The following is a 15,282-nucleotide window of genomic DNA, read 5'->3' on the forward strand; positions in this document are numbered from 1 at the left end:
ACTATGAGAGGAAGTGAAGTGTGTCGCTGCTGGACAGAAGTGGTTCATAATCACTCATCTCTTCCAGTTGTCTCTGCTCCTCCCACAGTGATCAGGGGACCAGGGGTTCCAGCTGACATCTGTGAGGAGAGTGGCTGCCCGGCCTGCAGAGGAATTTACTTGAGCTGGAGTAAATCTTCATTGTGTGAAACCATTGAAATTTGGAGCTTTTTCTGTTGGGGCAGTGAGTGCTAATTATCCCGACTAGTACCCCCCCACAAAAAAAAATTTTAAAGAAGACCCAAGGGTGGGGAGAGTTATACTCTGTTCATCCATAGGAATACAAATTTTAATAATAATATTTATGTAATTTCAAATGAGAAGTCCATTGAAGTCTTCATGCATCTTAACAAAGTGATTATACAATGTATATGATAGTACAGAGAACCTAGAATAGCCAAGACATTCCTTAAGAGGGAGAAGGTGAGGATAGTTCAACTAGACATCAACATACTATAGTGACTAAGACAGGGTACTATTTGAACAAGGATAGGCAAACTGATGGTACCGAATACAGAGTCTCAACAAAGACCCAGAGATGAAATATAAGTGACTTTGTAGATTAGTAGGAACAATTGGTTGTCCATATGAGGCAAAAATGAAACTGAATTCTGCCCTGATACCATACCAAAGTTAGGTCGGGTTAGGTTAAGCAACACTTCGCATTTTTACAAATTAATATAGAAGAATATCTTTATAACATCAGAGGCAGATATGTTTCTTAAACCAGCAAAAAAGACACTAAAGAAATACTAGACATTTAAAAAAAAATTGCTAAACTGGACCTCACTAAAATGTAAAACTTCTGTTTATCAAAACTGAAAAAAGTGCGACCCAGCAATTGCACTACTGGGTATTTACCCCAAAGATACAAATGTAGTGATCCAAAGGGGTACATGCACCCCGATGTTTATAGCAGCAATGTCCACAATAGCCAAACTGTGGAAAGAGCCAAGATGTCCATCGACAGATGAATGGATAAAGAAGATGTGGTATATATATACAATGGAATATTATGCAGCCATCAAAAAACCACGAAATCTTGCCATTTGCAACGACGTGGATGGAACTGGAGGGTGTTATGCTGAGCGAAATAAGTCAATCAGAGAAAGATATGTATCATATGACCTCACTGATACGAGGAATTCTTAATCTCAGGAAACAAACTGAGGGTTGCTGGAGTGGTGGGGGGTGGGAGGGATGGGGTGGCTGCATGATAGACACTGGGGAGGGTATGTGCTATGGTGAGCACTGTGAATTGTGTAAGACTGTTGAATCACAGACCTGTACCTCTGAAACAAATAATACATTTTATGTTAAAAAAAAAAAAGTAGGAAGGGAAAAATGAAGGCGGCAAAATCGGAGAGGGAGACGAACCATGAGAGAAACAAACTGAGGGTTTTAGAGGGGAGGGGGGAGGGGGGATTGGTTAGCTCGGTGATGGGTATTAAGGAGGGCACGTACTGCATGGAGCACTGGGTGTTGTATGAAAACAATGGATCGTGGATCACCACATCAAAAACCAATGATGTAATGTATGGTGATATAACATGATAAAATAAAATTTTTTTAAAAAAGTGAAAATAAAAGCCATAAACAGGAAGAAGATATTTGTAACATCTCATGAACAAAGAATGTGTTTCCCAAATAGATGTGTGTGCCTGTGTGTGTGTGTGTAAAACTGCTACAAATCAATAACAAAATAATAGGAAATCAGGCAAAATACATGAAAAAATATTTCTCTGAAGAGGAAATACGAATGGCAAATGAATATACGAGAAAACATTGAAACTTACTAGTAATTAGGGATTTGCACATTAAAACATAATCAGATATCACTAGATTGGGAAAAATAACAAAGTCTGATGATTCCAATTATTGGCAAGAATGTGGAGCAAGAGTAACTCACACGCTGCAGGTGGGAGTATAAATTGATAGAGCTACTTAAAACAGTTTGGCATGATCTTGTAAAGCCAAGATTAATTCATCCTATGACTCAGTTATTCTGCAACTAGATACAGAGCCTAGAGATCTTTTAACGCATCTTTATCCAGAGCCACAAACAAGAACATTTCTAGTAGCAGTGTTTGTAATAACGGGAACTGGGACCAACTGAGAGAGCTATCTCCAGAAGAATGCCTATGAAAATGGGGGGCAAAGCATATATTGGAATGCGATACAGCAGTGAAAATGAGTTAACTATGCTCCGTGCATCGACAGGGTCTCAAAATTACAATATTGAACAAAACCAGCAAATCACTGGAGACTACATAAGTCATGATACCACTTACCCAAAGCTCAGATTCTTACTAACGTACTTAGTGGTGGACAAAAGTGGAGCAGGCAGGAAAGATAGATAATTTGTAAAGAAATTGAAAACAAGAAAATGAACTGAAACTCGGTCTGCTTTTTATTATCCCCATACATCAACAATTCTGAGTATTATTGATGAAATCCTCCTCCCTGCAAAGACAATTCCTTCCAATCCCCAACCCCCCAACCTTGGTAAGCAACTGAATATATGGTTTAGAGGCATTTTATTTCAGCAGTAAAAGTGTCAGAAAAAGTAAGGGAATGAGAGAATTAAAGTGCAGATGAGTGGTTTTCCTTGGAGAGAAGGAGAGGGATACTGTTGGGGACCGGCACAGAGGCCTTCAGAGAAATTCCTTGTGCTCTGTTTTTTAAAATGGAGTGGTTGGTACATGGCTGCTTATCATATTTTTAATGTCTTATTTATGTACTTATTATGTATGTATTATGTGTTTATTTATATCTTCTTCTGTGTGTATGAAATCTCTACCCTCAAGAGAAAGAAAGTTGGAGAAGCAGAATCAGCAGGGGGCAGGGCAGGGCTTGAGCCGAGGCTCTGTGGGGCACTGGAAGCTCCAAACTCCAGAAAGAATAAGAGGTGGCTCAGAGAAGGGTCAGAGAAGGATGAGGAGCCCAGGGACCCCAGCAGCAGGTGCCCAGGCTGAAGCTCAGGGGACTGGGGGCTTGAACGGAGGGAGAGGCCTTCCCCGCCAGGCCGGGGGAGCCAAGGGCATGGGTGAGGTTTCCAGGAAGTGTGTGCACAGTAAGAAGAGGGGGGCCAAGGGGCGGCCTGGAAGCACTCCCCTCCAGGACGAAGGAGAGCCCCTCGAGCTGAGGCCGTGGGGTGGGGGGCCAGGCGGGTCAGTGGGGTCACACTCTGCCAGCGGGGAAGCTGCCCCTGGGTGCGCAGGGAGGGCCGCTGATGACCTGGTCTGGGGCCGCGGGTGGCCAGGAAGCGGGGGGCCAGATTGCAGTGGAGGACGAAGTGACTTGGAGGAAGGGACACGCGGGTGGGGAGCGTAGACGGCTTCTCCAGAAGTTTGGCTGAGAAGCCGACCATCAGCAGCTGGGAACAAACACGAAGTTGAGGGAGGGATTTTGTCAAACTTTTTCAAAGTTTTTGCACAAATGTCCGTCCGGCTTATCCCCAGGAAGGCGGAAAGGGTGCCTTCAGGCCTGCCCCCACCCCCTGCACTCGCAGCCGACTGCAAGGCACCGAAGCGTGGGGGCATTTCGGCGGGGGGGGGGGGGGCGGCGCTGCCTGTCGCAGTGGGGAGGGAGTATTGGATCCCAACTTGTTCAGAATTGCCGGTACGTGGTGAGGATGACAGAGAGGAGAAAGCAAACTGACAGTTTGTCATTTTTTATTCTTGTTTTTAAATTCTTACAGATAACACGAGCTTTCTTGCCTGTCCCCGGCCGGGCTGCTCCTAGCGTCAGGCCCTCGGCGTGGCACCAGTGGAGAGGGGCAGGTGGGGCGTCCCCAGGAGCCACGTGCATCCTGGTCCCTTCATGTTCTAGCAGCCTGGTCGGGGGCAAGTTCCCCTCGCCCGGCCGCGTCTGTGCCCTTTGGCTCGCTGAAGCTGAGGTGAACTCTGACCGGTCAGGGCGGTGTGGGGAGAGGGAGAGAGGGGGAAGCACCCAGCGCCTGGCACACAGTGGGTACTTACTGTCCTTTTGGAGTCAAGGAACAGAGAAGACAGTGACTGGTGTTGCCTGCCCGCCCCCCCAGCCCCCAGGGGAGGAGCAAGGCCCAGTGCAGGTACCTGGGGGATTTGTCCTGGGTGGGCAGGGCTGGTGGGTGCGGGCGACTATCCTTGGGGCCACCCAGGTGCACCTCTGCCCCGCGAGGTTTGGCTGGACTAAATCAGTGACTGTTGGAAAAGGCTTCCCCATAGCCTCAAAGACCAGGCCCCCGGGCCACCTCCGCCCTCCCCGCTGGTCCCTGAGGAGCCTTGCTGCCTGGGCCGCAGGGGGCAGTTGTCATGGGGACGCAGGGCCTGCCGAGCTGCCTCCTTAGCAACGGGACTCGGAGGCCGGTTCCCATGGAAACAGCATCCACTCGGCCATCAGTGATGAGGACCGGGTTCCCTGCCCTTTTCGGAGGACTTCCCCTCCTCCCTCAGGGGGCCGCACGGCAGGCAGTCGCCGCGCGCGGGCGCAGAGCCGGGAGCCCCGGGGACTTCGCTGTTCCAGCCGCCGATGGCTGCCTCTCCCCCATCCGGCCAGGTCGCGGGGCTGGGGGGGCCCCCTGCGGCCCCGGGGGGAGCGAGGGCAGCCGTCTGAAGGCTTCACAGAGGGTCTGGGGGCCAAGCCCAGGGCCCCACCCCCGGCCCGTCAGGAGGGAGTGGGTGCCCCACCTCCTAACAGCGAAGCCGCCCATCCCGAGGGTGCCCTCAGCTTCCCCAGTCCGCTCGGGGGCCCAGCAGCCGTGTCTTACCCTTGGCCACTCTGAAACCCTCTGTCCTGGCCATGACACCCTACCCCTGCCCCTGTCACCTTTGATCCCCCAGCCACTCTCCAGTTTCTGAGGGCCCATCTTCAGTATCCCAGTGGAGTCCACGTGCACAGTGACCGTCCTCCTTCCCCTTCAGGGAGCACCAAGGAGTCCCAGCCCTGGCAGCTGGGGTGCGCGGGGGCTGAGTCAGGGTCTCACAGCTCCACCAGCTGACAAAGGACACACCCGCTCCCTCTCTCTCTCCTCAATGACTCACCAGCCCATGAACAGCGCACGCCTGCAGCCACAGCCAGCCCTCTCACACCGCCTCACACCTTTGCTCCCCTGCTCTTGGGGACACAGGCTTGTGCCTCCAAGTGCCACATGTGCTCTAGGGGCCGTGTCCCCCGCCCACCACAGCCTGGCTCCTGAGCCTCCAGCGTACCCCACTGACCTTACTCTCCGCTGCCAATCCCGGAGCCCTGGAAGAAGACAGCATCTGCTGGAATTTTTTTATTTAAATAAAATATACAACACGGTGCATTTACCGTTTTCTGTTTTAAAAGTGGTAGATTTGAAAATTGCTTGGGGGGGGGTTGGGGATGGGTGGGCCCACTGACTGGACCTGGCTTCCCCAGTCTCCGAGGAGTGGCTGGGCTGGGTCAGAGCTTTTATAAAATGCGTGCGTGTGTGTGTGTATGTGTGTGTGCGTGTGTGCGCGGAGAAGAGGGTGGTGAGGCCAGGCCCTGATGGCAAGGGGAGTGGTCCTCACGCCTCATGCGCCTGCAGCCTCCACCCCTGCTCCTCTCCCCTCCCCCACCCCCCTCCAGGACTAGACAGGCTTTGGATCAAGTCCTGCCGCCTTCCTTGAGGGGGGCAGAGGTGTGTGCAGAACTCAGGTTGAGGCTGCCACTTAAATCCTTCCTGCTCTGAGAACTCCCTGGGCCCAAGGGGCATCCTCCTGGCCACTGAAGACCCCAGCCAGGCGCCTAGTCTCTCCCCAAGATCCCAGGATCCTTCACCACCTTCTCTCCTGGATGGCTGTCTCCCTCTCCCTGTGGCCCATCCATGGAGATATTGGCCTGTCCCCACATCCCAGGACAACTCAGGACCAAACCTGATCTTGACTTCATTCCGGCTGGAGCATGGAGGGGGATTCTGGATGGACAAGGTGGGACCAGCCCTCCCCACTATGCAGGTCTTGGCATCCAAACCTGCTCCCGCCCAATAGGCAGGTGGAGTTAGACCACTAACCTTGGTCCTGGCAGGGTCTGGCTGGGGAGGAGGAGTGTGCCTCAGGAGGCATCTGAGCTGCTTTCACATCTGCCCCCATCTGAACCTGCTTCTGGCTCCCAGGTGCCTTCAGAATCAAGGCCAAAGCCCTCGGGCTGCCATCCAACGCCTCTGGATCTCCACCCAAAGCCCTGACTACACCTACACATCCACCTCAGCCCCGTCCTCACTGTGCACTCCATCCCACCCCCGCTCCCCTTTCCTCGCCTCCCCCTTTCTCTTTCCTTCCTCCTCTCTAAATCCCACCTCTCAAGGCCTGGCTCAAGCCCACCACTGGCCACAGGAGGCCCTGCAAGGAGGCCCAGCCACCTCCTGTGTCCTGAGATCATAAGGTCCTGGAGCCCTCAGCCAAAGTTCTCTGGGCTCTCACCATAGCTTGTTGGAGCAGTGGGCTGGGCACATGAGGAGGGAACAGAAGAAACATGATTTATTGAGCACCTACTATGGTGTGTGCCAGGCGCTAGGCTGGGCATTTCACATCTGCTACTTTTCTCATCTGGTCCTCATAGGTCCTTGTGAGGAGGTACCATAATTATTCCCATTTTACAAATGAGGTAACAGACTCAGAAAGGTCAGATAACTAGCCCAAGGTCATAGAGCTATGAAGTGGCAGGGCTGGGATTTGAACCCAGGTCTGATTGCTTCCAAAATCTGGTCTCTTCCCACAGCACTACACTTGGAGACTAACTCAGTCCCTTTCAACAGTTGCTTCTGGAAGGGACGTAGGATTTGGCCTCAGGCAGGCATGGATTTAAATCTCCAATCAGTCCTGGCTCTGCCACTCCTAGTTACATGATTCTGGAAAAACTGCCCAAACTCGGTGTCCTCATCTGTGAAATGGGGAGAATCAAAGTACCCACCTCATGGCCTTTGTGAAATTGAAGGAGTTAATGTGTGTAAAGTGCTAAACCAGTGCTTGGCACAGAGCAGACTCAATAAATAGAAGTTCCCCTCACCTCCCACTGTGCAGATGGGAAAATGGAGGGCCCCGGAGGTGACAGGATGTGCTTGAGGCCCCACAGGGAAGGAGGGGTCTTCTGCTTCTGTGTGGGGAGAGGTCAGGCTAGGACTGGATTTGAGACCAGAGATGGAGAGAAAGGGAGCCTGCTGAGAGGTCCTGGGGTCCTCTTCCCTGAGGACTGGAGAGAACATTTTCCCCAGACCCTGTGGTGCCCAGCCAGAGGGCCAAGGCGGGCTGCTGGATGTAAGGTGACCTGGGTGTCCTGGCAATGGGGTTAAAATGTGCACACATGTGAGTGGCTATCTACACGGCTCTGCAGAGCGCTACATAGCTATACATATACACATCTTACATACATGTACATATACATATTCATATTCATATACATATCTTGCTAAGTTTGCAGTAGAAAAAAAATGCAAGACTCTCAGGGCCCTGGCCCCGTTTTGTCTCAAGGACTCAGGTGACTGAGGCTCCCCAGGAACACATCGAGGGGCAACCCCTTCCTGGGGGGAACAAGATGACCACAGCTAAGGGTCTGGTGGTGACTGTTGCCCTAAAACAAATACAATAACAGACCTGCTCTAAGAAACCCCAAAGGTGGGTCACCCCCACGCCCATCAAGCCCCAGAAACCCCCACCTGCCTTCTTCTGGCTTTTGCCTTTGGGCCCTGCCTGCCTCCCTGCCCCCTCCCTCCCTCTAGTGCTGAGTATTAAAATAGTCTATAAAAGCAAGTGACCAAAAATCTATAGCTCTAAGAATACCTGGTTATTTTCTGCTGTCTTTTGTTTTTCTGGTGTGGGGTTTTTTTTTTAATGATAATTATTATTGTTATTGGTATATCTCCTAATCACAGTTAAACCTGAAGGAAGAAAGAAGGGAGAAAAAAAGAAGAGAGAAGAGGGAGGGAGGGGCCCCGCTCATAGATTGGACGGCAGTTTGGAGCGCACTGGCTCAGACCTGGCCCCAGGTTCCCTCTGGGGGGCAGCAGTCAGAGGGGGCCCCCCAGAAGAGGCGGCTCTTGCCCCGAACAAAGAAAGAGGGGGTGGCAAAGAACCTGAGGATGTCTTCCGAGGCAGAGTGACATGCTGGCCGGGGAGGGCACCATAGGGCCTCCCCGGGGGACCGAGGCCCCCGCTGCCCCCGCTAGCGCCGCCAGCTCTGGGGACGAGCGGGAAGGCCGCCACGGACTCCCCCGAGGAGTGCGGAGAGGCTCTGCGGAGAGTCTGCGCCCCGTCCTGGGGCAGGGCCGGCTGGGAGGCTGAGATGAGCTTGAGGTCCTGGGTGAGGCGGCCGGGGGTGAGCGGTGGCGTGCCCCGGCGCTGGGGGACCTGGGGGGCCGGGGGGCTGGAGGCGGGCGGCAGGAGCAAGGAACCGTGGGAGCCGGAGGCCCGAGGGGGGGCACTTGGGAGAGTTCTTGGGGGGCCGGGGCTGTGGCCCGGCGGGCTGAGACCTCCGCGGGGGGGAAAGGCTACGGGAGAAGCCCCCCCGGAGGCCCCCGCCACGAAGGACTGCCGCTCAGGTTGCCGCGGGGGCGTCTCTGGCGTGCTCGGCGGGCCGGCGGCCAGGCCGGGGGACAGCTCCCCGGGAGGCTGGCCCAGCTGCCCGGGGCTGGCCGACGGGGACCGGGAGGAGGGCGGGGGCGGCAGGAAGTGCTCCAAGAGCGCCAGGCCCCCCCGCGCCCCGGGCAGCGGGGGCGGCGGCTGGTTGGCCTGCGGCGAGCGGGCGCCGGGCTGCAGCGGCGTGAGCAGCGGAGAGTCGGACGAGGACAGGGAGCCGCCCAGCGCCTTGTGGAAGTGGCCGAAGCCGGCGGCCGCGGCGGCAGGGGCGGAGGCGGAGGGCGTGGGAGCCGGGGAGGAGCCGCCGAGCCCGGGCGGCGGGGAGGAGCCCGACGAGGGCAGGAGCGGGCTCAGGCCCGCGGGCGCGGAGAAGCCGGCCAGCTGCTGGATGTGGAAGGAGGAGGAAGACGGCGTGTCCACCTGCGACGGGCTGCTGGCGGGCGAGGCGGAGCCCAGCGCCGACGGGATCAGGGACTGCAGCCGCTTCAGGTGCCTGGGCGTCTGCCCCGCCCCGAGGCCGCCTAGCCCGGGGCCGGGGGGAGGGCGGAAGATGGCGGCCGGCAGGCGGGGGTGGTGGGTGAGCGCGATGGCCACCGAGGTGGTGGCCGCGGCGGCCTGCAGCGGCGCCTGGATCAGCGGGGTCCAGATGACTGGCGTGGGCGTCGGGGTGGCGGAGGCGGCGGCCTGGACGCGGTGAGCGCAGTGGGCCATCTCGCGGTCATGCTGCACGATCTGCTGGATGATCTCGTTCTCCTGGTAGTTGAAGACGCCTGAGTTGAGGTCGTGCTGGACTTTGTGGAGGAGGATGGAGTTCTTCTTGCCTGGGCCACGGAACCAGAGCAGGGGCTCAGGCCGGAGCGGGAGGCGGGGCGTGGGGGGGGAGTGGGAGAGGGGTCCCCCTCCCGGCCACTGCCCTGCCCGGCCCCTCACCAATGCGGTCGAGGCGGTCCAGCGCCACCGTCTCGAAGGCCCGCCGCATCATGGGGTACTCCTCCAGCACCTCGTTGAAGTTGTCCACGCTCAGCGAGTAGAGGCGGCAGTAGGTGTCGGCCCTCACGCTGGCCGTGCGCCGACCCCGAGTCAGCAAGCAGATCTCTGCCAGGACAGCGGGAGTGGGGGGGGGGGCTCGAAGGGGCCTCCTGCTCGCCCCCTTACCTGGGTCCCCACTGTCTGGTGGGGAAACTTGACGGTCACAAGGCCCCATCCCCAGCGGTGACCACGCTAGATGCTCCCAAGTGCATGCCAGGCTCTTTCCTGGCTCTGGCACCCCCACGCTGGGCCACAGACACCCACCTCCAGGCAGTGGCCACAAAGGACCCCAAACTTCATCCTCGGTGTCTCTCCAGCCCATTCCCCTGTCCCCCTAGAGTTCCCTGAGCCACCTCACCTCCAAAGTAGGAGCCGTCTGCTAACTTGGTCTCCTTGTTGCCCTTGGTGAGCACACTGACCACACCGTGCTGGATAAAGTACATCTTCTTGCCGATGGTGCCTTCACGGATGATGTAGTCCCCGGGCTGGAAGACCTCGAAGCGCAGCTTGGTCAGCATGGAGGTCACAAAGTTGGGGTCCGCGTTGGCAAACAGAGGCATGGAGGCCACCAGCTTCCGGCAGTTAAAGTTGATGATCTCCTGCTCCCCAGACAGGGTGGACGGGCAGAGAGAGAGGAGGTGAGGGAGCTGCCCAGCAGGAGGGAAGTTCCCCTCCCTGCCAACGCCCCTGGCTCACCTCCCTCAGCGGCTCGCTCAGCTCGCCCAGGATGCTCTCCTCGTCGAACATCTTGCCCTGGTAGCGGTGCTCATAGTAGTCGTGGATGCGCTGCCGCGTGTCGGGCGGGAGCTTGTGGAAGGACATGTACTGCTCCACCTGCTTGTACTGAGTGCGGGGAGAGAGGGAGAGGGCGTCAGCTCCTGAGGGCCCCGGCCCCCCTGGTGACCAGACGCTGAGATCCTTGGTGTGGGTGTGCCCCAAACCATGGCCCTGACTCCCAGCCACTTGGGGCGGGGGAGGGGCTCCATCAGAGGGCTAAGGGCCCTGGAGATGGCTGGGGACAATAGGGGCTGTCCAAAGCCCCGTTCTGGGCCAACCGACCAGGAGCCCATCAAGTTTCCTCTGCACATGGGTCTTTTCTGTGTCACACTGTGGACCAGAGAGGCCTCACTGGCCTTGGAGGAGCTCTTTGCCACCAGCAGTCACAGGGCCTGGGCAGCAGGGTTGGGCTGCAGTGGGTTAGGAGGGCCGGAGGCTAAAGTCAGGATGCCTGACCCATCATAGGCTGTGTATCCAAACATGGCCCCCCGGCTGGCTCCAAGTCATTTTGTTGAAGAGTGACGCTAGCCCACGGGAGGACCAGGGTAGAACAAGGTCCTTCATCAGAGGTTGGGGATAAGAGATTTGTGAGCCTAAATGCCCAGGGCTCAAGCAAATATGAAATGCTCCCATCCACCCAGGGGTGAAGGGTGGGTGCTGCTCCAGCCATCCCAGGACTGTGGGTGCAGAGTGGGGGTCCACAGGGGCACGCTAGGCAGAAACAGATTAGGCAAGAACAGAGTTTTCCCACACTGAGATGGAAGGGAAGTTCCTATACCCCGGGAACAAGCAGAAGAGGGGAGCCTGTTCTCACACATTGGTGCTCCCAAGAGGTGGGGACAGAGTGCGGCTGCAGACAGATGCCAGCAGGCAACCGAGGGCTGGGAGATGAAGTTTCTGTGCGTTCTTCCAGCCAAGCTGGCTCTGTCTGCTCGAGGTTGTGCCCAGCCCCAGGAAACAGGGACTTCCCAGCTAGCTATGGGGACAGGGGCAGTCAGAACAGCTAGAGCTGTATTTTAGAGAATTCCCCACACCTGGAGCATCAATAATGGTGGGGAGGCAGGGTCTGGAGACGGGGCGGGAGCTGGAAGCTTATTGAAGTGATCCAGGCGAGAGCTGGTAGTGGGGACCAAGGGGAGGCAATACATTTCTGAGAGATTTATGGGCAAATCATATTGGAGAGCCATTAGCTAAAGAACGAAATAAAGACAATTCTCAAATGGAAAGTCACAAGCAGCTTGACTCTGCCCTCGAATGAACTCTCTGGTGCTTTTTCTAAACTATCCCTGATTGTAGTCCCCCATCCTGGTCCCACACAGAGCCCTGACCCTGGTCTCACACTGAGTCCTGACCTGGTCACAGGCTGGGCACTGACCCGGGCCCACACTGATCCCTCACCTGGCTCTGGACTAAGCCCTGGCCTTTATAACCTGACTCCTCTTCTCCTTCCCCTTTCCAGCCCCCTCACTCCTAACCCAGGACGCTTTGTTCTGATCAGGCTGGTTTCTTTCCTACCCATCTGCATACACCTTTGCTCATGCTCATCATGATGACTAGCCTAGAATTCTCTTCTACCTTCTTCCTCTGCCTCCCCAAACTGCCCCTCCCACCCTGCCCTGGTCTTGCAGACTCTCCCGACCTTTCCTTTTGGCAGCTTGGGACCTGGGCCTCCATGTCTTGGTCACCACACCAAGGGACAGCACCTAGGGCAGGCAGGCAGCCAGTTAATCAATACACACTGAGTCCTGTGATGTGCCGGACACCGGGAATTCAATGGGGAGGCATAGACCTGGGTCCTGCCCTCACGGAGCCACAGCCTGGATGGGCAAGATGAACGCTAAACAACGGACCACACAGAGGAAATAAATATGGCAGGAGTTCCGACTGTGGTGAAGGGGAATTAGAGGGCACCATGGGGTCACATGATGGGTGGGACTGATGGGGTCACAGAAGGCTCACCAAGGTGAAGTGCAGGCTGAGAGGTGCAGAAGTGGTCGGGTGAAAAGGAAAGAGGAGAGTTCCAGGCTAGTGTCTGTGCCAAGGCCCTGTGGCAGGAGGACACGTGCGGGGGGTGGGCAGGCCTGGCGAGGCTGGAATGGAGGGCTGTAGGCCCTGGGCATGAGAAGGGCAGGGGCCAGATTATGCCCCTTAAATGCCAGGCTGAGGAAACCCACCTTGGAGTTCCTCTGCATCTATGAGTAACGTGAAGACTTTGATGAGTTTTAAGCAGGATGATATGATCAACTTTACATTTTTTTAAGTGCCTGCTCTAATCTGCCATGCGGAGCATGGAGAGGAAGGTGGCAGATGGAGCCCACTTAGCCAGTAAATATTGAATAGCCTGCTCTGTGCTCACACAGTCTTAGCGGTTGGCATGTATTACTCACTCCTCATAAACTGAATGATGTGACCCCTTCTACTTACTGTCTCCATCTTACAGATGAGCAAATGGGGCACAGAGATGGGAAGTAACATGCCCACAGAGATGGGAAGTAACCGGACCGCCGGTTATATCATTTGGGCCCCACTGCCCAGGGAGAGCTAGAAGGACCAGCCAGAAGGGGAGGAGGAAAGCTGAGAGTGTGCAGTTACAGAAACCAAGTGCGGAGCCAAGAAGGGAGTGGTAACTGTCAAATACCACTGAGATGCTGAGCGAGGGGAGGACCCGAAAGGAGCCATTGGCTTTTAGCAGTGCAGAGGGCGCTGGGGAACTTCAGTTCAATGGGCTGAGCCATGGATTCAGCAATCCTAAACAACGTGGGGGTTTGTTTGTTTTAGGAACTTGTCCATGAAAAATAGGCAGACAACAGAAAAACGAGCAGCCGAGGCCAGATGATGGTAGAGGGCAGAACTCGTCGGCCCCCGCCAGACCCACCGGCTGCCAGCCTGTTTTCCCGGGGGTCACGGGGTTCTCCCGAGACAGCCCAGGATGGACCACAGCTTTCCGCCCTACCTTTTCCTGGTACTGGCGCCGGGAGGAGTCCAGGGACTGGATGAGGGCGGTGGCGTGGCCGATGAACATGGCGTAGCAGGTGGCGCCCACAATCATGCTGAGCATGGTGAGCCAGACATCCGACATGCCCACGGGCGCCTGCCGTCCATACCCGATGCACAGCATGTGGCTCATGGCCTTGAAGAGGGCGTAGGAATACTGCTTTCCCCAGGAGTTGTTCTGTGGACAGATTATGGGCTGGGTAGTGAATGGCTGCCCTCTCACTAGCAGCTAGAAAGGTCCGTGCCACCTCGTACCCCTCAACCTAACTCCTTCCCAGTGGCTGAGCCCAGGGAGGGCTTCCAGCCTGCTGCTGGCTGAAAGCCTTGGGTGAGGGGCAGGAGGCCCATGCTGGTGACCTGTGGTGACAGCGAATCCCCGACTCGGGCCTTTCTCTTGCTCTGGGGGACGTGGATCAGGCTAGAAGCCCCAGCAAAAGGAGCGGAGCCAGCCTCGCCCCCCTCTGACTTTCAAACCCCACAGGGCCGCCTGGAGCCCCCCCCAAGCAGCCAAAGGCTGCAGGCTGAGCCACCCTGCTGTCCTCCACTTGCTGAAATAGCTCCATCCCCCCCCCCAAACTTCTACCAAGTGAAGCCCATTTCCCCACTGACCTCAATTATAAAACCAGATATGCTTCCCCTGGGGGAACAGGCTCCGGCAGACTGAGCCAAAAACACTGTCCTCATTTTGGGGGAGCAAAGTTGAAGCGCTGCAGAGCTAACTCGCCTCCTGGGTGAGCCCTGCCGGAATGGGTCCAGGGCTGAGGCCCTGCTAGTCCTTCCCCGCCAGGAGCTGGACTGTGTGGAACAGACACTGCTTGGGGGCAGGAGGAGGGAGGAAGGGAGTGAGCGAGGCTCCTGGCTATTTTTGTCTCCAAAGCCAGTCAGTGTCTCAAGGAAGTCTTCGTGTGGGAACGCTGGGCGCAGAAGGGCCATCTCCTGAATTTAGTGCATGTGTGGGCCCGTCCCCCTCACACAGTGGAAACTGTCCCCAAAGAGGAAGCTGCCAAATGAACCCCAGCGTCTGCCACTTCCCCACTGTCTCCCTGTTCACACAGGGGACGTATTCGCAACTATGCGCAGGACTTTGTGCAGGGCCCACAGAACTGGTGCCCAGAGCCCCAAACCCTTCCGTGGTCAGCAGGCCGTTCCCAGCACCTGGAGAAAGGCCCAGGAGCTCCTAGCCATGTTCAAGGTCGCTCAGATGGTCCCAGACAAAGCTGAGCTGGTGTGGTTGCTCTGGGTCCAGACCAGGTTGGGTGGTCAGGGGGGCTGATCCTGGGGTGCTGGCCCCGGCTCCCTGCCTGGGGACGTGGGGTGGCCCCCAGCTGTCTCTAGTCAGGGCTTGGGGCCTTACTGCTGAGCCTCTGGGGACCGGGAAATTCAATCCATATGGCCGGTTCATTTACACTTAGCTCATCAAAAGGCTGTTTTGTAAAGGCCTATTTGATGCTGAAAGATGCCTTGGGGTCTCTTTCACCTCTTTCAAAGCTGGTTTCTCCTCCCCTAGGGCTCTGGGGATTTGCCCGCCAGCCCAAACCACACAGACAGGGAGGGAGACGGAGGGAGGCAGGGTTCACCAGACCCCGAGAAATGGCCACAGGTCCAGGGGGTCCTCACCCCGCCTGGTGCCCACTCTGTCCATGGGAGGCGCCCGGGGGTGGGGAGGGGGGCTGTGCGCTATGACTTCCCAGCCCCCATTCCATCTTCCCTCCCCCACCACAGGGTTGGTGGTAGGGAGGTGGTAAGCCCTCCAGGCTCAGGAGGAGCCAGTGTGTGTCTGAGGGGTGGGGGCTGGGGGGGGCAGGGAAGGGAAGGGGCGGAGAGGGGACGGCCCCGCCCAGCTGCCGGAGCAGAAGGTGGCTAGCCCGGTCTAGGCGCTGCC

General features: G+C 56.5%; 1 protein-coding gene across 1 annotated transcript in view; it reads right to left on the bottom strand.

The window, feature by feature from the left end:
* Window positions 1-7,961: 7,961 nt before the first annotated feature.
* HCN4 (hyperpolarization activated cyclic nucleotide gated potassium channel 4) overlaps window positions 7,962-15,282 on the bottom strand; it is a 41,357-nt gene continuing 34,036 nt past the window's right edge. Inside the window, exons 4-8 of the mRNA XM_021694006.2 lie at window positions 13,360-13,578; window positions 10,326-10,472; window positions 9,988-10,228; window positions 9,531-9,695; window positions 7,962-9,421 (exon numbers count right to left, since the gene is read on the bottom strand). Coding sequence (XP_021549681.1) covers window positions 7,962-9,421; window positions 9,531-9,695; window positions 9,988-10,228; window positions 10,326-10,472; window positions 13,360-13,578 — 2,232 coding nt within the window. The remainder of the gene's footprint in view (window positions 9,422-9,530; window positions 9,696-9,987; window positions 10,229-10,325; window positions 10,473-13,359; window positions 13,579-15,282) is intronic.

This window comes from Neomonachus schauinslandi, chromosome 9 (assembly GCF_002201575.2).
Source record: "Neomonachus schauinslandi chromosome 9, ASM220157v2, whole genome shotgun sequence".
Lineage (NCBI taxonomy): Eukaryota > Metazoa > Chordata > Mammalia > Carnivora > Phocidae > Neomonachus > Neomonachus schauinslandi.